We start from the raw sequence: 25,301 nt of genomic DNA on the forward strand, positions 1-25,301 counted from the left end.
TCTGAGGGCAGCCTAGGTGAGGGAAAAATCACCACCAGACAGGCTGTGAAGTAATGAATCCATATGCCAAAGAAATCCCTAAAGATTTGACTAGGGCACTGATGAAATATGATATAGGTCTATGAGGGAGTACCCTAAGCAGTGAAAACATAGGTGAAAATATTTAAGTAGGCTAATGAGTCAAACCACAATGTGATTCTGTAGTACAGATGGCTCCAGAGACTAGATTATCTGATTATTCCTACTGAACCAAGACAGATATAACTTTAAGAAGCAAATGACTGGAGCAGCTAGGTGGTGCAGTAGATAGAGAACCAGCCCTGGAGTCATGAATACCTGAGTTCAAATCCGGCCTCAGATACTTAATAATTACCTAGCTGTGTGGCCTTGGGCAAGCTACTTAAACCCATTGCCTAGCAAAAACCTAAAAAAAAAAAAAAAAAAAAAAAAGCAAATGACTGAGGACAGACATTTTGATTATTCTGGATTAAATTACAATTACTCAAATGCAAATTAACTTTATATTTTTATGATATGCAAAGAAATGTCCACACATAAAAGACACAAAATTATTATTCCATTTAATCCTGACAAATCCTTACATAAATATTTTCAAATTCAGTAACTAACCTCAATCTTCTTTCCCACATCTTCAGTTTTTGCAACAAATTTAAAGGTGAACTTCTTTGTTTTACCAGGAACCAGGCACATGGTTCCTTGGACAGAATTTTCCAAAATATCACCCGCCTGGTGTGCATCTTCGATCACACAGAACTGGTTATACTCCTGTATAAGGAATTGTAAATTTCAATCTCAAATTGCTCAGCTCAATTTAGAACAAAAATGTCTTTTCCATCTAATGATATTAACGTACCTTGTAAACACTGTAAAATGTTAAATACTAAATTTATAGAATAATAAATAATAGAGGGAATTAAAGAGATTCTGACCAATTAAGTTGCTGTTATTCAAAACGAGAACTTTCTTTTTTTTAAATTAAAGATTTTATTTACTTTGAGTTTTACCCCTAATCTTACTTCCCTCCCCCTACCCCCCCACAAAAAGCAATTTGTCAGTCGTTACATTTTTTCCATAGTATGCATTGATCCAAATTGGGTGTGATGAGAGAGAAATCATATCTTTAAGGAAGAAACATAAAGCATAAGAGATAGCAAGATCAGACAATAAGATATCAGTTTTCTTTTCCTAAATTAAAGGTAATAGTCCTTGGTCTTTGTTAAAATTCCACAGTTCTTTCTCTGGATACAGATGGTATTCTCCACTGCAGAGAGCTCCAAATTGTCCCTGATTGTTGCACTGATGGAATGAGTTGAGTCCATCAAGGTTGATCATCACCCCCATGTTGCTGTTAGGTTGTACAGTGTTTTTCTGGTTCTCATCTCACTCAGCATCAGTTCATGCAAATCCTTCCAGGCTTCCCTGAATTCCCATCCCTCCTGGTTTCTAATAGAATAGTGTTCCATCACATACATATACCACAGTTTGCTAGGCCATTCCCCAATTGAAGGACATTTACTTGATTTCCAATTCTTTGCCACCACAAACAGGGCTGCTATGAATATTTCTGTACAAGTGATGTTTTTACCCTTTTTCCATCATCTCTTCAGGGTATAGACCCAGTAGTGGTATTGCAAAATGAGAACTTTCTATGAAATCCCTTTAACTTTAATAATAGCAATGTCTAGAGGGGAGCAGGAATCCATTTCAGTCCCTTCCATTCATGAAATTGGCAAACCTATTCCTTTTCATAGCCTGACATGACAAGTTAAGAAGGTTCCTTATTGGATACTGTCCAAGTTCTGAACTTTTTAATATGGACCAACTGAAGCAAATAAGGAGAAAGGAGTAGAAATACCAATACCCCTGAGACATTAGCAATTCATTCTGCTTGAATTCTCTATATAAATTGATGCTATTAAATAATTTCACTTTGAAATATACTCCTTCCTGAATTACATCTCCTAATATTTCTTCCTTCTTCCTTCTTCCTAATATTACATCCTTCTAATATTTCTCAAATTTCCTGTAGTTTAAAAAACTGAAAGTTTATATAAAGCTGCCACCACAGATAAGAAGCTAAAGAATTGTCCAGAAACCATCTTAATGAGCAAATTTCTGATATCCTTGCAGATGAAGAGTTTCTTTCAATGAATTAGTTTTTTTTTTTGCTCTGTGACTAAGGGTATTCTTCTAGTGTAATTGTTAGTTTTCTGCTCCTAAATTCCTGCTCTTTGAGAATTCATTTATCTTCAATTATCTCAATGCTGGTGATATTATAACCTAGATATTATAGCCAAAGATTCTCCAGGGAAAACCAGTTCTCTCTTCTATTTATATCTTTTTAAAAAAATTTATTTATTTTTGCAAGGGTTAAGTGACGTGCCCAAGGTCACACAGCTAGGTAATTATTAGGTGTCTGAGGCTGGATTTGAACTCAGGCCCTTCTGACTCCAGGGCTGGTGCTCTGTCCACTGCACCAACTAACTACTCCTTCTTCTATTTAAATCTAAACCCAATTCAATGTCGGCTTGTCTCACACATATGCAGTAAACCAACAATTTAGCTGTCCAACTGCAGGACAAAAATGTAAATACTTTTCCTATATTTAGTTTTTCCCATATGAAATGTTAGGTAGATCTCCTCAAGTAACCATGCATTTCACTCAGAAGGGTTTATACTATTCCTGGGCAAGTGCTCAACCCACAGTCCACAGGTCACAGGCAGCTCTCAAAGCCTATTTATGTGGCATTATTACATTTTATTTTACTCAGTGATAATATGGATTACATTATAATCAAAAATAAATATTAAATTTTATATGTGGCCCTTGACAAGTCTTTGTTGGGCAATGCAACCCAGAAGAGCCAAAGGTTGGACATCTATGGTGTCACAGGAACTAGTTCTATCAGAATGATGTTATTTATAAATGAGCAATTGGAGAAAAGATCAAAAAGGAAGCCCCGGGGGTGGTTAGATGGCATAGTGGATAGAGCACCAGCCCTGGAGTCAGGAGTACCTGAGTTCAAATCCAGCCTCAGACACTTAATAATTGCCTAGCTGTGTGGCCCTGGGCAAGCCACTTAACCCCATTTGCCTTGCAAAAACCTTAAAAAAAAAAAGGAAGCCCCTTTTCAATCAGGAAAGTGAAATACTCCCTACCAGTGGGAAAATACTTATGGTGACCACATATCTCCTTGTTTTAATCATTTCTCGATTTTAAAAAAATCAGAGTTGCCAGTCAACTAACTGTATTTTGTATAATCTTCACATATACATAAAAGACTTCAAGTAGGAAAAAAGACTAGAAAGATGCATTATACTCCAGTCAAATGTTTCTATATAATCAACAAATGATTCCTATAAGAATCTGTATTATAAAGATCTTCAGTCAAGATGTGATTTGTTATATAGTTTGTGAAAGCTTGTTAACATTTTCATAAAGGTTGCCCTCAATATATATACCATTCACATATCTATTTTGTATCAGCATGTGGACTGATGTCTACTTTGACTGATATTACTAGTATAATATATATCTTTTCTCCTTTTTGCTTGCCTTTTACTTGAGAATGCTCTTTAGTACTTTCAAACTATACTGCCTCCAATATACTTCAACTGGTCCAGGCACTATTTATGACTTTCTTTTTTAAGTACCAATTCAACTTTCTCTTTTACCTTATCTACAAGTACTACACAGTGCCCAAGACAAAATGTGATAGTTCTACTATCATTGAGGAAACAAATGGAATCAAAGATTTAAGAATTAGAAGGCATTGTAAAGGTCATACAACTCTATCATATATTGGTTCCATTTTGCATATAAATGTCCTGTCAGTTTCATCTCTGAATTCTCATGTAATAACTGAGTATTATGACAATCCTTTTTGAGGTTTGTTTTCATTTCCATTGCTGTTTGTTATTTTGGGGAAACAGAATTCTCATAATCTTCTGTATGTTCCTTTGCAGGGATTTATAAATGAGTTGGCATTCTAAAACTGTTGTTAAAAGACAATCATCTCTCTTCATCTGGCAAGGGTATCAGATATTTGCTCATTAAGGTGGTTTCTGGACAATTCTTCAGCTTCCTGGCTGTGGTGACAGTTTTATATAAACTTTTACAGTTTTTTTAACTAAGGAAATATTAACAAAGTTAACATTTTTCATTTTTATATTTCCCCATTTTTTTTAGCTCAGAATATGCTCCCATTTCCAGTGAATTCAAACCTCATCCATCTTTAAACTTGAATGGGAATCAGTACAGTGTAATAGAAAGAATGCTCATGCTGGTAGTCAAAATATCAGGTTCTAAATGTGGCTTGAATATTTCTTATGACCACAAATTATTTAACCTCTTATGACCCTTAGTCTCAAGTATAAGACTGGAATATGTATACTATACTTATACTTTGTATATATATATATATATATATACTTTGAAAGGATTATTGTGAGGAAAATGCTTTGCAAATCTTAAAGTATGATTTTAAATGTGAGTTAATATTCTTATTCCTATCTGCATGATCTTTGTAAGGTCTTGGCTTCTGTGATGATAACATGGGGGCATTGGACAAGATGGTTCCTAAGGTCTTTTCTAGATCTAAAAACGATTCTATCACACACTGTAACACTTAATAACTCATATATTCATTAATATTTCATGCATACTAATTTATTTTAGGTTTTTGCAAGGCAAATGGGGTTAAGTGGATTGCCCAAGGCTACACAGCTAGGTAATTATTAAGTGTCTGAGACTGGATTTGAACACAGGTACTCCTGACTCCAAGGCCAGTGCTTTATCCACTACGCCACCTAGCCACCCCCCATGCATCAGGTAAATTTTAGGGTAAAGCATTTATTGATCTAAGTAAATGATTTAGAACTTATATTTTGAATAATTTTTAAAACCCAGAATTTTAGGTCATACTTAGAAGTTTAGACTTCAAATATGTTAAGATATATTTAGAAGAGCTTTTCTGTGTATTTATTTTAAATATGTTGGAATTAGTTATTAAAATAAACTCCTCAAAAATAGTTTTCCAAAATTAATACTATCTTTACAATATTGTATGCCATTTAAATTACTTAAATTTCAGAAGTGTGACATGAATTCAAAAACTACAGTCAAAGTAGTATTTTTCTTTTTAGCAAATCAACATTATTGTTAGTAAAGGCAGTTAACCAGTTCTTAACAAAACTTGTCATATGAATTCATTTTAAAGCCAATCATATAGAAATTTGTCATAACAAACTCATCAACAATAGAAATATATTAAATTTAACAGTTTAAAGGAAACTTTAAAGGAAATAAATAAAAATGCATTACCTGATTATTGAAGCTAACACAGAGCTTGCAAAACCTGATGGGATGTGGGCAATCAGCTTTCAGGTAAATATCAAACTGAACAGGCACATCCACATGAAAACTTGGGGCCAGAAATTTGGCTTTGCACTGTACTGGAAATTTTTTTTTAAAAAAGGAGATCATAAATCAATGCAACTATAATCCAACAGAAGATAAAGCTTGGAGAAAAAAACTTTCATCAAATATAACTTTTATAGAAGTACAACATCCAAAATCTATAGGGAATTGATAAAAATCTCCAAGATTAAAAGTCATTCCTCAAAAGATAAGTATTCAAAGGACAGAAATAAAAAAGCTTTCAAAAGAAATATAAGCTATCCATAATACCATAAAAAATTCAAAAGCCCAATTAATAAGAGAAATGTAAATTAAAATGGTTCAGAGGTACACTTCACACCCATCAAGCTAGCAGTTATTAAAATATGGGAGAGCCCATTGTGGGAGAACAAACAAGAAAATTTACTACTGGTCATGTTTTGAATTGGTTCAAGTATCTAGAAAACAATGTGAAATTATATGAGAAAAGTTATTATATTCTTTTTGCTCTCTGACTCAGGGATCCCACTAAGGTATTGACAGCAATAAAAGATCCACATGGACAAAAACTGTTCATGGAAGCATCATCCCAATATCACAAAGCTGGAAACAAAATACTGATGAATAGCTGAGCCAGTTATCACATATGAATGCAATTAAATGTTTCTGGACCATAAAAGATAACGAAAATGGAAGAATTCAAAGAAACATAAGAAAATTTATATAAAGCGATAAAGAGTGAATAAAGTGAAACCAAAAAACAAACTATATAAAGAATTCTGGATAGTAAAACACATATTGCTAAATATTACAATTGTGACATGGGTCACTTGGTATAGTCATATTTAGTAATGGTTAAACTACAGAGAGAAAAGAAAAAAAGAGTCATGGGGAAAAAAGTCAATAGGGAAATGAGAAGAAATATAGAAGTTGATTATGAAATATTTCACTTTAAAAATTCTTCCTTTGCGTATTTGTTCTTTATTTATGAATCTAGTAATTTTACAAGAGTCATTTCTATTAATATAATCTTTCATTACTTACCAAACGGTACAAAGTCCTGCACACCTACTGTGAAAATATTGCTGCCTGCTAAGGAAACACGATCAGCCCATAGTTTCTGAGCAGTTTTCACAGCTGACACATCACAATCAGGTTCTGGATCAGGATTTTCATTCTATACCAATATAAAGTTACATATTCATTCAATTTAGGTCAAAGAAGGAAAACTTAAAAAAAAAAAAGAAATTTCCAGTTTATCAATCAATCATTAAGTATTTATCAAATACTGACTATTTGTCAAGAACTGTGCAAGATGCTGGGATAGCAACAACAAAATGTCCCTAATGTCTAGAAGCTTATATGTAACCAATGTAAATAATGTGTATATGCATGTATATGTAGAATAAATAAAATACAAGGTAGTTTGGGAATAAGGGCATTGGTAAGTAGAAAAGATAGGAAAAGTTTTGGATAAAAGGTAGTGTTAAGTCTCAAAAGAAATGAGAGATTCTATTAAAGTGCAGATGAGGTAGAGCATGCCTAGCTCATATTGGTCTGATCAGTCGCAGTTAGATACACTATAATTTGTCTCAAACATAGTGATGTCATTTTGGTCTTCTTTTATAATGAAGGACAAGAACCAACCAGGTAAGGAAGGAATGCATTCCAGACATGGGAAACAGTCAGCATAGGGTATGGAGATGGATATGGAGAGGACTAGTCTATACAGAATGAGTGAAGAGTAAGGAAAGAGGCTGGGATCAGGTTATGAAAGACTTACAAGTCAATAAGAGGCTCTCAGAGATAATAGTGACAACAGAGTTATTAAGCAAAGTGACATGTGCAGAATGTTTAATGAAAATAACTTTGGCAGCTGGAAGGAAGATGGATTACAATGAGGAGAGAGAAGATAGAGAGCACAATTGGGAAGCCATTGAAATACTCTGAGCAAGAGGTGATGAGAATCTGCCCTCAGAAGATAGCTGTGATTAATGAGAAGGGAGATGTGAGGGAAATCATGGAGGCAGGGAGAACTAATAGGATTTGGTAACTGGTTGGATATGTAACTAAAGGAACATAAAAACTCAATGATAACCTTAAGGCTGTAAACCTGGGAGCCTGGAAAGATGATATTAACTACAACAGAAAAAGGGAAGTTTAGTAGAAAGAGAATGATATCTTACCATTAAAACATTCATGAGATTCTTTTCTATTCGAGATTTCTGGTCATCTTTTAGAGTAGAAGCTAATATAAAAAATAAATGGTGATTAAAGTTTTTTCAGCTTTTTAAAAAGCAGCATGCACATGGTACAGTGAATTGAGCACTGGACTTAGAGTAAATAAAATTAGGATTCAAATCTCATCTGTGACATATACTTGATCTAAAACTCTGGGCATGTGACTTAATTTTTCTATGCAATGCTAAAAAATATTAAGTTAGAGATTAATCCCCACAAGTACCAAATCATAGATGCTTTGTCATGAAGAAAAATGAAAAATCCCATCAAGGACAAGGGTAAAGCATGATGCCAAAAGTGAGGTTTCAAGATGACGCAGTACAATAATGAACTTGGACACACTACTTTGCCAATGAATATTTCAACCCTCATTGTGCAAAATCATTTAATGACTACAATACACAGACACACACACGCACACATGCATGTAGCTAGATGGCATGGTTCTAGTGGGTAGAACATGGGCCCTAAAGTCAGAAGGACTTGAGTTCAAATCCAGCTTCAGATACTTGACATTTACAAACTCTGTAACCTTAGGCAAGTCATTTCACCCAGAATGCCTCGAATCCTGATCCATATCTGGCCACTGGACCCAGATGGCTCTGGAGGAGAAAGTGAGGCTGGTGACTTGGCACAGCCCCCCCCCACTGAAATTCAATTCATGTGTTTGTTATGGCATCACCTCCCTGATTTTATGGAAATGAAAGATGTACAACATCCAAACTCTGATTTGGGGATCCCTCAGAAATCCTCCTTAGGTTCTCCTCAATCACACCTGGAGGAGTCATCCTGTACACTTAACTTCCTTCCTGACACTGTACCCCACCTCCCTGGGGCAGTTAATTCCACTCAGTTTTGGAACTCAACCCTGGGACTGAGCTGTCCTCACTGGTAAATATGTCTGCAAATGTAAATTCATCTAATCCACTATAATTTGAAGGTCAGGCCCCAGAACACAACTAACATCTCATCACATCATCAGGCAAGATCTTGATATTTATCAGCCCTGATACCACCCTTCTCAGCTTCCTAATTTTCCAACTTTTGCTGTTAGAACAGTAATCAAATCACTGGTTTCAACAAGTGTGAAAATCAATTTTGACTCTTTAGACCAAAACTCTCCACTATTCCTACAATCATCACTAAAACTCTGGCATACATGTTCTCTCCTTCAACTATAAAGAAGTTCACTATGCATTTATATTCATAGTACATAGCACTGTGCTTGACCCAAAACAGATGTCTAATGCTTATCATCCTAGTTCTCCTATGGAATCACAATTACATTTTTCCTTGATAAAATACCTCTTCCAAGGAGTTCAAGAGAATAGGTGATATAATCTTTTATTTGTGCCATGAGGTAGGAACATTTCAGAGCTGTGGTCAATATAGATGTGAGTAGGGTCCACCATCCTTCACCTCTATAATCACACATGACATAATCCAACAATCTAAAAAAGAAGATGAAGTGGGAAAGAAAGCAAAATAGTTTAAATGTGACTAATTTTTCCCATCCATTTTACTAATTCCAGAATTTAGGGTCAAAATAGAGATAAAGATTTTTCATCAAGAAAATTCAAGTGCTTTCTTTTTCAATTTATATATAAACACAAAAAAATCTAGTAAATTATCCAAGAAAGACTTCACATGAAAGCACAATAGTCTATGCCTGATTGCTGGGCAAAACTTTAATTCCATTCAGACTACTAGCAAAAGATTTAGCCAATAGTTAGGTACTCTATTCAAAATGAGTGACAAGTTATATAGGGATCATAAGTAATGACTTTCACTAAGTTATAAACACTGAATCCTGTTATATAAACTACTACCACTAATTCACAATGAGACAATTTGTATCAACATACAGTTATGGAAAATTAGTCATAATCATACTTACTTCAAAGCTTTACTATAATCCTTAGCAAAGTAATATTCTTCTCCCATCTGAACCACTATAAAAATTTTTAAAAATCAGAAGAAAAATTAAACTTTCCATATTTAAATACAATCCTTAAAATTTGTTTCAAGTCATACACAACTGAATGAGGCAGTTGATACTTACTTAGATGACTCTTCATCCTTGGACACTTATATTTTTTAAATTGGGCAACAGCATTACTTAGAAGAGTTATTATTATTTCCTATCAGAGAAAATCATATTGTTAGAAAACAGTTTGATGTGGACCTTAAGGAACATGATGAGTGTTTAGAGGAGAACCCTCACCGAGTGGCTGACATTCCTTTCCTTCAACTGAAGGGCAAGAATTCCTGCCTTCTCTTTTTCAGGATCAGAAAGATCAAAACCTAAAAGAGAGAAATTTAAAATGACATAACCATAATACACTTTAAAAGTTCTTTAAAAAATATTATGAATAAATACTCTAAATCCTCCATAATGAACTTAATAAAGTACAAGCATCCTTTCCCCTAAGACTCTTATGAAATAACTATTACTTTAAGAACTTTTATCTTTGATCTGAAAAGAATATTTTGGACTCAATGTGCTTTCATCTTTTAAAATTAATACAGTTGAAAGATGAAACAAACTATTATTAACCTCACTGTGTTTATATAATTCAGTTCTCTGCAAAGATTCTTCAAATAATAATTCCTTGACAAATAAGATACTCATCACTACAAAGATGAGTATCATCTCATGATCTCTCTGTAACTTGGAAAGAATCCAGAGGATTTATTTCTTGGGTCATTTTTAGTTCAATCATATTTTAATGAGTTAAAACATAATAAACTATAAAATTTCAATGTGATTTGATTTGTTTCTGCCAAAGTGAATTGCCAAAGCAAAAACCTAAAAATCTAGTCAAGACATTGCAGAAAATCAGTGACCCACTAAACTAAATTTTTAGTGAATTATAAAAATGCTTGAGTTATAGTAATTAAAAAATGGATTCTCAAGGTATATAACGTCTCAAAAAGTCTAACCATTGCATTGAAAACCATAAATTCATAAAAAGATACTATATTTTAAAAGTACTTTAACAAATTTCTCCTTCAGAACATACACACACACACACACACACCCCTACTGAAAACTAATAGAAAAACTATGGTAGGAATTTTATCTTATGGAAATATGGAAAGATAACATATTGTTTTTGATCTAAAATACAAAAGAAAGCTTTATTTCATACATTCTGACAAGCTATTGAGAGAAGAAACATTATTTGGCCTATATATACAGAAGGAAAGTCTGTATGAGGTAAACAGAATTCTGGATAGGGACCACTTTCCACAGGCATTTATAATATACAGAAAAGCATATAGCCATGCTGTTTTATGCTGGATCAGCACTGGCCTTAGAGGCATTTGTTGTATTTTATGAGACAGGACAGAAACTTTCTAATTTGCTAGTCAATTGTTAGCCTCAAGAGTCTCAGATGAGGTAGACTTAGCCTTTTGGTTAACTTTGCAAAGAACTGGGATCAAAAATATAGGATAGAGATAATTGTCTATTTACACTAAAATGAAGCTTTACTGTAAAATGGTATTATATCAAAAAAGGGAAAATACAGCAACCCCCCTTCCAACATAGTTAAAAAAAGTAAAAAGGCTAACTTACTTAGAATTCCTTGTCGCCATGCTCTCTGTCCATAAAAGTCAAGTGTACCTGTTTGTATTTCTAAGGGATCAGGACTGGGATACATCACAGAAGACTGTAAATTCATTAAATAAAATCTTAAACAATGGTTGATTAATATTTTTTCTATAAATTAATTCTTCTTAATACATCCAATAAAAAGTTATTTTTGGAAGAAAATCCAGAAACCTATGTACATTTTAAAATACAAATTCTTGACCTGATTTACAAATTTATTATAAAGTTTGTATTTTGTTGTTTGGTTATTTTCAGTTCGGTCAGACTCTTTGTGACTTCTTTTGGAGATATTTTTGGAAAAGAACTTTGTGGGTTTGCCATTTTCATTTTCAACTCATTTTACAAATAAGAAAATTGAGGTAGTAAACTGAGGTGACTTGCCCAGGATAAGAAAGCTAGTGTCTGAGACTGGATTTGAACACATATTTTCCTGATGCCAGACCTAGTACTCTATCTACTGTGCCCCAGCTGTCCATATTTTTTATAGGGGTCAGAATAAGTTTCATGAAAATTAAACTTGAAGGATGCATGATTTCATCAGAGTAGGTACTTGCTAACTGCAACCTTCTGAATCTCAAATTGGCTTCCTAAGTTTCTGGGGCTGAAAAATTTATCACCAAGCAGTCTACTTTCTACTTATGAGCCTTTCCTGAAATTAACTAGTTTGACCCCCAGACACTAAGTTAATCAGATAACCAAATTCTATTTCTTTAAGATTTTCGAAATACTAGATCCTGGAATGTGCTGCCATAGCCTTCAAAAAAATCTAAATTGAAATACAGGTCACAGTGAGAAAGACTTGTGGAGAATCATGGAAAGTAAACTTGATAAAGCTTTCTGGATTTGACAGACTACCCATGAAATTTCATTTACTTCCATTATTTTACTAGTCACTCTGCTGAACTAAAGGTGTATCAAAATTTTACTTTTTACATCATCTGTAAAAAGCACTTGTTCTTTTGACATTTATTGAATCAAAGCTCATTTCTAATTTTTTCACCGTATAATCCTAATTTCAATAATTTGCAAACCATGTTCAAACCTTATTTCACATTCTAACAATATACCATACCAAAAAATGCTTGTTGACTGACTGCATATGAATAATGTAAGGCTTTTTTTTTATATTCATGACAAAGCTAGATAACTTTCTGAATTTTATTTCAAATTCTAGAACACAAAAAGTAATCAACCTGCTTTCTTCCAGATAGTTTTTAAATGAAACTGCAGCCTTTTTGATGCACCCATGATTCCTTTTTTATGACTGACAAAGAAAAAACTTTAAAATGTGATCAGGTACTGACCATCGACCTTATTTTTAAACAATTTATAAAAGGGAATTTAATTTAAGTGGCAGCTTTAAAGATGAAAGCAAAATGTACTGTCAAATTCAAGAAGCTGTGGAGCTGTGAAAGCATTGAATATATTGCTTTCTAACAGAGAAAACTCCAGGGGAAAAAACAAGAATCAAATAGATTCCCTATCTCAGTGTGTCCAATGAGATGCCCTTTCTTCAATCACTTTCTGGTACCCTTAATACTATTCTTACTTGCTGTCATGATCAGAGGAAAAAAGATGAATTTAAGCTGAACACAGAAGTTTTAATTGAAAGCATGATTTCATTCCCCCCTAAAGGGGGAGACAAATTCTGATATTTGCTTGAACACAGTTTTACTAAAAGAATGCTCAATTGAGGGGCAGCTAGGTGGTGCAGAGGATAGAGCACTAGCCCCTGGAGTCAGGAGGAGCTGCAAAATCTGGCCTCAGACACTTAATACTTACTTAGCTTTGTGATTTTGGGCAAGTCACTTAACCCCACTGCCCTACAAACATTTTTTAAAAAGTGATCAATTGGAATTCATGCAAATTTCCATTAAAAAAAATCACATTTCTAACTCACAGATTTAGTAAAATAGTTGGGATGAAGAGGAAAAAAGTATTGGCTATGGAGCCAGAATTAAATTCAAAATCTGCCTCTGTCATTTACTAACATTGTGATAGTGGACAAGTCATTAAAACCCTCAAAAGCCTCAGTACCTTCATCTGTAAAATGGGGATGATACTGGTCACACCTGCCTTATAGAATAATTAACAGAATAGGAAAGAGGATAACTTACATAAAGTGCTTTGTAAAATACATGCTAGATAAACATAATTAATTCCTGAAAAGATATATTTTGTAAACTATCAAGAAGAAAAAACAGGCTAAGGGGCGGCTAGGTGGCACAGTGGATAGAGCACCAGCCCTGAAGTCAGGAGTACCTGAGTTCAAATCCAGCCTCAGATACTTAATAACTACCTAGCTGTGTGGCCTTGGGCAAGACACTTAACCGCATTGCCTTGCAAAAACTAAAAACAAAAAACAAAAAAAAAACCAACAAAAAAAACCAGGCTAAAGGAAAAATATTACCACCATTATCCATCAGTCCCAGCTACATAGTAAAGAAAATATTAAGTGTTTGTTGAATGATTTTTTTTTAATTTAGCTAAAGTAGAAGTCAATGATTTACCTCATGGTTACAAAGTGTTTTTGAAAGCTGTTTCCGTTCCTGAGAATAATATGCTGCTTGCTGATAATAGAAACCAGGATTCTGAGTTTGAATAGCTGTCAAACCTAATTTAATAGCTTCATCAAATAAATCTCCAAAGGCTTGGAACCTTCAAAGAAATAGTATTAAAACAATTATTTATGCTCATTAATTATTCATTTTAAGCAGCAAATGACTTTCTATCCATTTTTGGCAGGTTGTAATTAAATTACACTCTTAAGTTGAACACCTATTATAATTTCTTACAAAACTCTTGTAGACATAAATAGTAGGTTTTAGACAAATGCATTTGAACTCTCATAATAAAACTGGATCTAAATGTAGTAAATAGTTCTCATCATTCAAGGGCCTCTATGCCCAGAAGACAAAAGAAAGGTCTCAAAAGTATGATTAAATATTAGTTTCCAGTAAGAGTTGGATGAATTCAACAACAACTGCTAGAATATAGATAGATGATTGCATCCTGGCTAATTAAAAACCTTCGTATTAACATCAAACAACCCTAGTATAAATCTAGGATTAACTCACACTCAATGTAAGATATCCTAAGTCCTATATATCAATTTTTATCATATAAATATTTTGTTTCCCAATTATATACAGTAGTAGTGTCTACCTATCATTTTTTGTAAGGTTTTGAATTTTACAATTTTTCCCTCACCTTCCCTTTCTCTCTGCCTTAACTCCCACAGAAGGCAATATGATAATCTTTACATTATTCCATGCTATGAATTGATCAAAATTGTCTATGTATCATTTTTAATACTAAAAACATACTGTTTAGACATCCAAGCAGCATGTTCAAAAGCCAACTCTGCACTTCCAATTTTTTTCTTACACAAGTCTATGTGTTTTCGGAATTGAGCAATGGCATCCAATGGAGTGTTGTGCTGGAAACACAGCCTGCAGATCTGGAAAACACAAAAATCATCTGCAGGTCAAGGAGTATGTCACCCAAAAGCACACACCCACTTTATACAATTCTACTGTAAGAAAAGCTGCAGGAACAAGACAGATCCTTCCTTATGAATCCTTAAAGGAGAATTACAATTCACCTGTTTCGTACAGCTACTAGGAAGACACTAGGTAAGGTAAGTTCATTTTAAGTTCTTATGTATGCATAAAAATAAAATAACAATACAGTGTAAAAACAACTATTAAACTTAAAAAATGGATGGGGTGTGTGTGTGTGTGTGTGTGTGTGTGTGAGAGAGAGAGAGAGAGAGAGAGAGAGAGAGAGAGAGACCCACCCAGACAGACATTTGAGTTTCTACAAAATATTCCAGAAAAGTAAAATACCTAAATTAATTTATCTCTAGAACTGACAGGAAAGAAATAATTCTAAATAAAAAAACAAGTGCAATTATTTCTTCCACATCACTTCTTTTCCTATCATAGTTTTGATATATTGTAGTTTGGCATAAAAAATTAAATAGGAATTTGAGGGGGGGAAGTTTTGCAGAAGCTGCAGACAACACATGAAGGTCAGAAGATGAGACAGAAAAGTTTAGAAATTCAGAATGCATAAAATATTATGTATAGTATTGTTTAAGGTCAACATATTTTATCTTTTATCATCATAATAATTCAAATTTTTTCCTCTAGTACTAAGGAGAATTCAAAAAATTTTACACAGATTCTTCAGATCGAGGGGGCCCCATACCTCTTACATTCCATAATGTGGATAGGATAACTACAAAACAATAACAAGTCTGAATAAAAGCATAAAGTTCAAAATGGCAAAAAATATTCAATTATAAAAATAATAATAATAATAATAATAATAATAATAATAATAAAAACAATGTATCTCAACATTAAAAAAAGCACTTGAATGCAGACAGTTTAAAAACTTTCATCCCACTTCTGCCTCTCAAATATAAACTCTGAGGAATTGGACAAAGGCAAAAAAGGGTAGGTGAAAACAGAAAAAACCACTAGCTAAAAAAAATTCATAATTAAATTTCTTTGAATAAGAATGCCTATTGGGGAGAACAAAGATAAAACTGGTGAGATGATAATAAAATGCCATATTCTTAGAAGTAGAAACTGAATCTGACCTGAGAATTTAAAAAAATATAATAATGGAATAGTTACCATCCTTATATAGTCTTATTTTTGAGGGGTTTTTTGCAAGGCAATGGGGTTAAGTGACTTGCCAAAGGTCACACAGCTAGGTAAGTGTCTGAGTCTGAATTTGAACTCAGGTACTCCTGACTTCCAGGGCTGGTTCTCTATCTACTGCGCCACCTAGCGGCCCCTCAGTCTTATTTTTTTTAAATGGAAGGGGGAAAAATTCTCTTGATGGTTAAAATAGAATTGTTACCTTGTAATTTATAAATCCTGCCATTGTTTTAATCTCCAACATATTAGTTTCATGGGCTCTCAATTCATGTACAAGATTGTAGGCAGTCCTGTAGTTCCTAATAACAACATTTAGAAGTTAACTTTAAAAAAATATCATCATAAAGAACAGTAACACTTATTAGGAATTAATTTATAAGAAAAAATATAAACAATACATGATTTTTCCTAAGTGTTTTTCTGACTCCCAAAACTCTTTTAATATACAATGTTCATCTCTGACTTCCTCAAACAAAATCTTCTTGTTTCAATTTTTTAATAATAGACAAAGGAGAAAAATTACCTTGCATCCATCCCTATGACTGAAGAGCAAGATTGTAAATATATCCCTTTTTATTCTACCACCCATTACCAATAATTTAATGGAAAATAAATTGTTTTTTGTTTGGACTTTGATTTCAGTGATATAAAGAATCCCTTGAGTGTGAAAACTCCCTCTATGGATGCAATTAAATTCACAGTCTCCTTGCAGTTGCCTTTTCCAAAAGATGAGGAAAGGGAGAGGGAAAAGAAAAAGGAAAAAAAGTAAATATAGGTGGAAGCACCAATAAAAACTCTGTGCTATTGAGACTGGGCACATTGGCTATCTACTCAAATGGTTCAATGTCAACAGTAACATAAATTAATATAATAAAAAAAATCTCAGAATAAAATATTCTTCTTTGAAAAAAATTAAGCTTTTATCCTTTTCCCTATCCAAAATAACTCTTCCTAGAATTCTTGAAGAAAGAAAGAAAGAAAGTTTTAGAAAATTTTGGTTGTAATAAAGGTTTTAGAAGATAGCTGCCATACCAACTTTACAAACTAATCATTTTACATCAACTTCTTATGTTAAGATTCAAAGGAATGTGGTCTGATTCTCACTATACTTTGAATCGAGGAAGCAATGTAGCAAATGGTCAAAAGCTGGCTTCATGATAAGGAAGACCTGGTTTCAAGTTTGTTATCTTGGCTGTATGACTTGTCTGTGCCCAAGGCAATTTCCATAGGCTTTAAGTTGCAGAAAAGGTACTGATTTAAAATAGCATAGGTCTATTACCAAACAGGAGTATCACTTACTGACAGAAATCACAGATCAAAACAAAAACAGTTTTATCTAGAGAGGAAAAAAAAGTCCAATTTTGTCAAGAATCAAATAAGGGAGCTCCCATTTTGCTCCTTTATTTTTCTATTCAATACTCAATTCTGCCTTCCCTCATCCCTTTCAATTTCTGTAAAACGTATCCCTATTGTACTCCACAGTACTGATCCCTTGCAAAGTGCCATTGTCTGCTGCCTAAGTTCTTTATCTTTGAAGAGTTGATAAAGGCAGGTGAGGAGATAGGAACTTGTTAAATTAAATACTTTGTGGCTAAGTATTCTGTTACTTACATTCAGTAAGGTCTATACCCTTAGAAAGACTGTTCTGAGTCACAGAGATACACAGGAAGGAAACTATATGTGAGTTATCAAGATTTACTTCTGTTGAAACCATGTCAGTGAACAATCTCCCCTCTCCACTTTTAATGATAAAACATCTACAGAGACTAAAAGCTGAAAAATATACTATAAAGTTTCTTTGCTAAAGTTACGATGTGCTCTAAATATATAGGAATGTTCTCCAGCCCCCAATTCTGTCCATTAAATATCTCATGGAAATTCTAAAGGAAAATCTTAAGAAAATTAGAGTCCTCTAAAACAAAGTTCATCCAGTGGTAAATTAAAATCATACTGGTCAATTAACTATATATTTATTTAATTCAAAAATAAGTCTCATAAACAGTTCAAATGGAAATATCACTAAGAAACATGCATGGAAAGGGACAGCAAATGGGCAGCTAGCTGGAGCAGTGAATAAATCACTGGTCCTGGAGTCAGGAGGACCTGAATTCAAATCCATTCTCACAACACTTACTAGCTGTGTGACTATGGGCAAGCCACTTATACTAAAAATTCTGTTAAATTTGAAAAATTCAATGTTTACAAAAATAAATTGAAATGCAAATAAATTACTCAGATTAAATAAATATAACCCACTATGAAATTTACTTCAAATTATAAATAAGAAATTAAAAAGATCAAAAAAAAGAACAATTTCTTTTGGACAAGCTCATGCAATGTTTACCATGAGTCTAGGGTGACAATACATTTTAAAAACAAGGTCTGGTGGACACTAAGAATATTTCAAATTATTAAAAAGAAAGAAAATGGGGAAAAGCCTGGTAGTGGTCATATACTCACTTCAGAGCATTCTGTGTGTCTTGTTTAAGTTCACTGAAGAAAGCAATTTTGAATTGATGTCTGACAAATAAAAGCTGGAAAAAATATGTATAAATTATTGCCACTAGATACAATCCTATAAGTGGAAAATTATTATATAGTAAATATCTATAAAGTGAATTTAAAAGTATAACTTAAAATATATAAGACAGAAGTACGTGGAAAGGCTAATAATAGCCATTTGAAACAGAGATGAGAAAATTTTACATCCTACCTCTAAGTGCTTAACTGAAAATTCATAGAGCTTGAAGATTCTAAATTAATTTTTGACAGCATTTGAAAAAAATTCTTTTAAACACTAAAAAGTCAAACTTTAAAGTACATTCGAAAATGATCTCACTATAAAAATCAAAGTTGAAAATTTAACTCTAGGATGTTTAAAATAATTTTCTACTAAAAAGAGGAATATGTACCTGGTGTGTTGTTTTATTCAAAAATTCTTTATGAGATTTTACCCTTCGAATCTCAGTGTAGTAGTAAGTCTGTGCATGTTCATAAAAGGCATTTTCTAATCTGTAAAAGAAATGTTTTAATACTGAAATCACCTTGAACTTAAAGTACTTTCAAAAATACTTTACCTATGAAGTCTGACTTTAAAAATCATGTCATATTTCACAATTTATTAAAAATAATAAAACAAAAATTTAACTCATAATTCAGGCTATTACACCATCATAACAAGAGATACAGATATCTAGTAAAGGTGAAGGATATATATATATATATATAGCTAGTACTTTTAAATTATTTCAGTAAATTTAATAAGGTGTATATATATTAAGAACTAGTAAACTAAACAAACTAAAAATGGACTCCCAAAATATAAATGAAGTAAAATAATTTTCTGAAACTATCACTGTAATACTTCATCTATAATTACTGATGAGAAAGAACTGAATGAAAATTTTAAATATCCACAAAGCAAAAGTCTCCTTCTGAAATATGAGAAAAAACATAGCAAAAGAAGAACTGAACTTTAAAATTCTTATCTCAGAAATTTGGAACTATGCCCAAATGTGCATACCCTTTGATCCAGATACTCTGAAGAGATGATGAAAAAGGGTAAAAACATCACTTGTACAAAAATATTCATAGCAGCCTTGTTTGGGGTGGCAAAGAATTGGAAATCAAATAAATGTCCTTCAATTGGGGAATAGCTTAGCAAACTGTAGTATATGTATGTCATGGAACACTATTGTTCTATTAGAAACCAGGAGGGATGGGAATTCAGGGAAGTCTGGAGGGATTTGCATGAATTGATGCTGAATGAGATGAGCAGAACCAGAAAAACACTGTATACCCTTAACAGCAACATGAGGGCGATGATCAGCCTTGATGAACTTGCTCATTCCACCAGTGCAATAATCAGGGACAATTTGGGGCTCTCTGTAATGGAGAATACCATCTGTATCCAGAGAAATAACTATGGAGTTTGAACAAAGATCAAGAACTATTACCTTTAATTTAGGAAAAAAACCTGATATCTTATTGTTTTTCTGCCTTAAGGATATGATTTCTCTCTCATCACATTCAATTTGGATCAATGTAAACCATGAAAACAATGTAAAGACTGGCAAACTACCTTCTGTGGGGGGTGGGGGGAGGGAAGTAAGATTGGGGAAAAATTGCAAAACTCTAAATAAAATCTTTATAAAAAAGATTCTTATCTCAGTACAAAAGAAAAATATCTTGAAGCTGTTTTCAGAGATTTTGTTCAAGAAAAAGACCAAGAAAAACAAAAGGATATGAAGAAGTTATTTTATTTATTTTTTTAAGGTTTTTTCAAGGCAAATGGGGTTAAGTGGCTTGCCCAAGGCCACACAGCTAGATAATTATCAAGTGTCTGAGATCGGATTTGAACCCAGGTACTCCTGACTCCAGGGCCAGTGCTTTATCCACTGTGCCACCTAGCTGCCCCGCAAAGTTATTTTAAAATCATTTTGAAGATTGCTTTAAAACTACAAATATTTTATAAAATATTAATGTTCAAATAGAAGATCACAGATTAAAAATTAAACCTTCCAATTCCATTTTTCAAGTAATATATGCTTATATAACCTATTTTTAAAAATGAATAAATAAATAAATAAATAAATAGGACACAACAATGTATGGCTAGAGGACCTTAATTCACGGGGCTCCCAGAAGTCTCAACTTGCCTAAACCACTTAGAACAAATTTTAAAAATCCTATATGCATTCTGGACAGTTTTGGAGTACAGAATCCAAGTGTAAGGGCCTAAAATATCTCATGAAACACAAACAGTACTAAGTTTAAGTTCTCAATGTATGGCTTTATCACCAGAGGTAACAAATATCCTGTGCAATTGTTTTCAGGCCAAATAAATTCTATTATTTCTCTACAGATTTATATCTATTTTACACATACACACACACACACACACACAGAGAGATATATATATAGATCAAACTTTATGTCGTTCTGAATGTCAGGTTCAAAATATAAACTGACACAGTCAAACAGTACTAAGTTTAAGTTCTCAATGTATGGCTTTATCACCAGAGGTAACAAATATCCTGTGCAATTGTTTTCAGGCCAAATAAATTCTATTATTTCTCTACAGATTTATATCTCTTTTACACACACACACACACACACACACACACACACACACACAGATATATATATATATAGATCAAACTTTTATGTCGTTCTGAATGTCAAGTTCAAAATATAAACTGACACAGTATATTGTGAGAGGTCCAATAAAAGAGGGCAGAAAAACAGGTGAAATTTTTGAGCAGAATATTCTAGAAAATTTTCAAGGTTATACAACGAGAATATTATTTTAAAGAAACATCTTTGCTGCACTGCATGAAAATGGACTGGCATCAGTCTTATTAAGGATTTCACTCATGCTAACATTTGTTGATTTTATGTTTTCACTCCATCCCAAAATGCCCCTCCCATCAAAAGTGAACAATTTTAGGATCGAACTCAAATTATTTCCTCATGACTACTTTTAAAAAGTGTCTGAGGCTGAATTTGAACCTTTTTTTAAGGTTTGGTTTTTGGTTTTTTTTTTGGCAAGGCAAATGGGGTTAAGTGGCTTACCCAAGGCCACACAGTTAGGTAATTATTAAGTGTCTGAGACCGGATTTGAACCCAGGTACTCCTGACTCCAAGGCCGGTGCTTTATCCACTATGCCACCTAGCCGCCCCTCTGAGGCCAAATTTGAACTCAGGTTCTTCTGACTCCAGGGCTGGGGCTCTAGCCACTGCTCCACTTAGCTTCCCTGCATTCTTTTTTACAGACTGAGTACCAGAGACTCTTCTGCTCCTGGGAAACTAAAGATCAAACACAGATGTAAGGAAATATGATTAGTCAAGGAAAGCATCCTGGCCTAAGGAAAAAGAAAATTATTACAGTAACTAAAACTAGCAAAAGGAGGAAGAAAAGTAAGGAAAGCAGTAATTGTAGCAGCAATTATTATGTTGAAATATAATGTATCCATATATATTTATATGTATATACAATCATTTAGAAAATTACATTTCAACATAATAAGCTCCCTTTGAAGTATCATGCATTTTATTTTATATATTAAAAACATTCTGAGAAAGGATTATGGACTTCAACAGACTGTAAAAGGAGGGCAAAACACAAAACAGTTATGAATTCTTGTTACTGACCCTTTTTATAGGAAAGTGGTGAGTAAGATATTGTTCTAATTTCTCCCCCTATCCTGGATTTCAACCCAAGCCCTAACTGAAATACTTTCCTAGTTCTTCAAAAAGAATTAGATCAGGCATCAAAAATCAAACTACATGAAATGAACATTTAAATTGAAATTAGAAAGGTATATTAAATTCTCTATTCCTGAGGTGCCAACCTCATGGCAGGCCCAGATTAAAATGTAACTGGAAAATGTTTAACAAAAGATAAATACAATATAATGTACATTTGGGTTTTAGAGGTCAATATGCAGCCTGCAGGCATCTGTTTCTGTTTGAATTTGACTTCATTATGCTATAATGAAAATTAAACTCCAAGAGACATACAAATATAGAAATGAGAAAATGTGGTTTGCCCTAAATGAGATTATAACTCCACGTGTAGTTTCCCAAGTCTAATTGTTATTTTGTCAATAGAACTTGTCCAAGAGCTAGCAAATCATAGTTTGGAGCTAAAAACATTTTCAACGAAACTATTCTCTGTGGTTAATTAATTTTTTAAAATAACATTTAAATTGAAATATCTGTGATTGCTTATATTAACTTTGATGAAATGAGTTAAATGCACATAATTTTCTTTTTTTTTTTAATCTCACTTATGATTTTTTGTGGCTATGTTCAAGTGCTGGACATGCCATTTACCTGTAAGGAGACAAAACAGACAGATGACTTCCTCCCTTCACTTTAAAATGAAGCAGTTGTGGCCCAGGAAGGTGAATTAGCTCTATAAAGCTTTTTCTGATTCTAACTTTCTATGATTTTCTCTAAACTTACTGTGACCATAATTACCAATTTAAATGTAGGCCATCTGGATTGCAACTGATAGTAGTAATTCAACTCAAAAAATCATTTAAGCACATACTTGGGTTCTGTAATGGTGGGAAACTTTTCCCCTTGCACAGTGCTCTCTCGTTTTTAAATAGAATATATCTTCATCATTCACTGAGTCACTTAAGAATACTCTTTTACTTTTAATGATTTCACCTTCATCAGTCTTCTCTCCCCAATAACCTGCAGTTGCTTGAGGGAAGAGATTCATATCATATTTCTTCTGAATCCCTCACAATTCCTAGCCTACCACATGTATTCAAGAAAAATTACTGAAATCAAAAGAATGAGAAGTTAAGCTTGGTGGGCTTGAAGTGAAGGAAGAGAGAGAGAGAGAGAGAGAGAGAGAGAGAGAGAGAGAGAGAGGGAAGAGAGGGAAACAGAGAGGAGAAATAATGAGAGAAAGAGTAGTTGAAAGTGGATAGAGAAAGAGAGAGGAGATAAAAGTGGACAAAGAGGGAAAGGAGAAAAGAGAGAGACATAGACAGAGAGCAACAAAATAATAAGTTGTTCAAAATCTAGCAGAGTACAGATAAGCCCGTTCCACTAAGGAGGGTAGTCAGTGGAAAAGGCTACATGTTATGAATGCTAGAAAACTGTCCAAGCCTCAGGACACTTGCACCTGTGCCAGATGCAAAATCTCTGAGCCCCAGGATTCCCGTCAAATTACTTGACTTTTCTGAGTTGTAGCTTCCTGAGTCCATAAAAGGAGACCATAACCCTTATCTCACAGAACTCCTCTAAGGAAAACATTTTCTAAAATACTATAAAAATGTGAAATAATATTGCAAAGAAGTTATTGTTTGACTCACTCTACAAGGAAGGACACAGAGGTTTCTTCTTCAAAAAAAAGGTCTTGAGTCCATAATTTTTAAAAATTTTTAATTTAATACATTTTAATAATGGGATAGGATATCAAGAATGTAAAAATCATTAACTACTCTATATATCAATTTTTGTTTTGTTTTTTGGCAAGGCAATGAGGATAAGTAACTTGCCCAAGGCCACACAGCTAGGCAATTATTAAGAGTCTGAGGTCATATTTGAACTCAGGCCCTCCTGACTCCAGGGCCGGTGCTCTATCCACTGCAGCACCTAGACATCTCTTGCATATCAATTTTCTACATGAACAACAGCTCTTTCTTTACTCTACTACCTACCTTATAATATAACCCACAAGGTGATCAGTGTGTGGCAGGACAAACAGAGATTTTCCCGAAAGTTCACAGGCATTACATAAGGCAGCTGCCCTTTCTGAAGCAATCACATCTTCTCCTTTTGCATGTAGAGAAAACAAGAGAAAACAAGGAATAAATACCACAAAATAACTATCTCTCCCAAAGTCACAACTACAATCAAAGATAAACACCTAATTGAGGGCAGCTAGGTGGCACAGTGGATAGAGCACCGGCCCTGGAGTCAGGAGGGCCTGAGTTCAAATCTGAACTCAAGACACTTAATAATTGCCTAGCTGTGTGATCTTGGGCAAGTCATTTAATCCAATGCCTTAAATAAAAAAAATTAAAAAGAAAATGAAGAAATATCAATTGTATTTCCCCAATGGTAACTATCTTAGAAAAATAGTGAGCTATTTAAAGTAGAAGGAATTAAATGGAGTGTTCAGGAATCCTGACAGAAATATGATGTGGTAATGATGAACTTTTGTTTATACAAACATCTCTTAGAAATCTTGGCTCAGTCTAACTTTTGTTTTATTCATAATTCCATACTTCAAAAAAAAAAACAATAAAAGAACTTCTGTTCTCAATTTGATTCTTAATCAAGAAGGAAATTGTTGCCAAGCTGTAACCAAATGATCATTCAGTCCTAGAGTTTGTGATAAGAAATTTCACTTTTCACTAAAGAAAGAGTTCATGGAAGAGGTTAGGTAACTTGTCCAGTCACCCAGCTGGGAAAAAGTATTGAGGCAGGATTTGAACTCAGATCTTCCTAACACCAAGTGCTACAAAGAATCCTGTAGATGTAAGGTATGCCTAAGTTTCAGCAAAGTAAATAAGCAAGTCTTTCATACTAACAAGTTAAAATGATATGAGTTAAGACAAGAGTAGTGAGACAGATTTAGAACTGGTTGAAAGAATGAACTAGAAAATTAATATCATCTGAGAGGGAGATCTAGAGTTGTGTATATCAGGGATTTTTCTTGGGACTTTGTCATATAGCATTTTTAATACTAATCTGGACTAAGACACAGAAAGCATATGCTTCAACTTCATGATCAAAAAATGAATGATAAACATTTAGACAATAGCTCCTGTGAAAAAAGGGGTAGCTGTGCAAGTTCAAGTCACAACAATGCAATAATCCTGGG

The 25,301-nt window shown here is 33.5% G+C and overlaps 2 protein-coding genes across 2 annotated transcripts in view; both read right to left on the reverse strand.

The window, feature by feature from the left end:
* Window positions 1–24,848, reverse strand: part of TRAPPC11 (trafficking protein particle complex subunit 11) — a 65,405-nt gene extending 40,557 nt beyond the window's left edge. The window contains exons 1-16 of the mRNA XM_074231556.1: window positions 24,826–24,848; window positions 24,133–24,321; window positions 18,862–18,961; window positions 18,410–18,483; window positions 16,152–16,248; window positions 14,603–14,736; window positions 13,787–13,934; window positions 11,241–11,334; window positions 9,885–9,964; window positions 9,723–9,801; window positions 9,558–9,612; window positions 8,966–9,111; window positions 7,606–7,667; window positions 6,464–6,596; window positions 5,345–5,475; window positions 631–786 (exon numbers count right to left, since the gene is read on the reverse strand). Coding sequence (XP_074087657.1) covers window positions 631–786; window positions 5,345–5,475; window positions 6,464–6,596; window positions 7,606–7,667; window positions 8,966–9,111; window positions 9,558–9,612; window positions 9,723–9,801; window positions 9,885–9,964; window positions 11,241–11,334; window positions 13,787–13,934; window positions 14,603–14,736; window positions 16,152–16,248; window positions 18,410–18,483; window positions 18,862–18,961; window positions 24,133–24,321; window positions 24,826–24,848 — 1,701 coding nt within the window. The remainder of the gene's footprint in view (window positions 1–630; window positions 787–5,344; window positions 5,476–6,463; window positions 6,597–7,605; window positions 7,668–8,965; window positions 9,112–9,557; window positions 9,613–9,722; window positions 9,802–9,884; window positions 9,965–11,240; window positions 11,335–13,786; window positions 13,935–14,602; window positions 14,737–16,151; window positions 16,249–18,409; window positions 18,484–18,861; window positions 18,962–24,132; window positions 24,322–24,825) is intronic.
* A 64-nt stretch (window positions 24,849–24,912) lies between these two features.
* Window positions 24,913–25,301, reverse strand: part of LOC141519135 (RWD domain-containing protein 4-like) — a 5,201-nt gene continuing 4,812 nt past the window's right edge. The window contains exon 5 of the mRNA XM_074231557.1: window positions 24,913–24,966. Within this exon, the coding sequence (XP_074087658.1) occupies window positions 24,913–24,966 (54 nt within the window). The remainder of the gene's footprint in view (window positions 24,967–25,301) is intronic.

Source organism: Macrotis lagotis, chromosome 3 (genome assembly GCF_037893015.1).
Source record: "Macrotis lagotis isolate mMagLag1 chromosome 3, bilby.v1.9.chrom.fasta, whole genome shotgun sequence".
NCBI classification, from domain to species: Eukaryota; Metazoa; Chordata; class Mammalia; order Peramelemorphia; family Peramelidae; genus Macrotis; species Macrotis lagotis.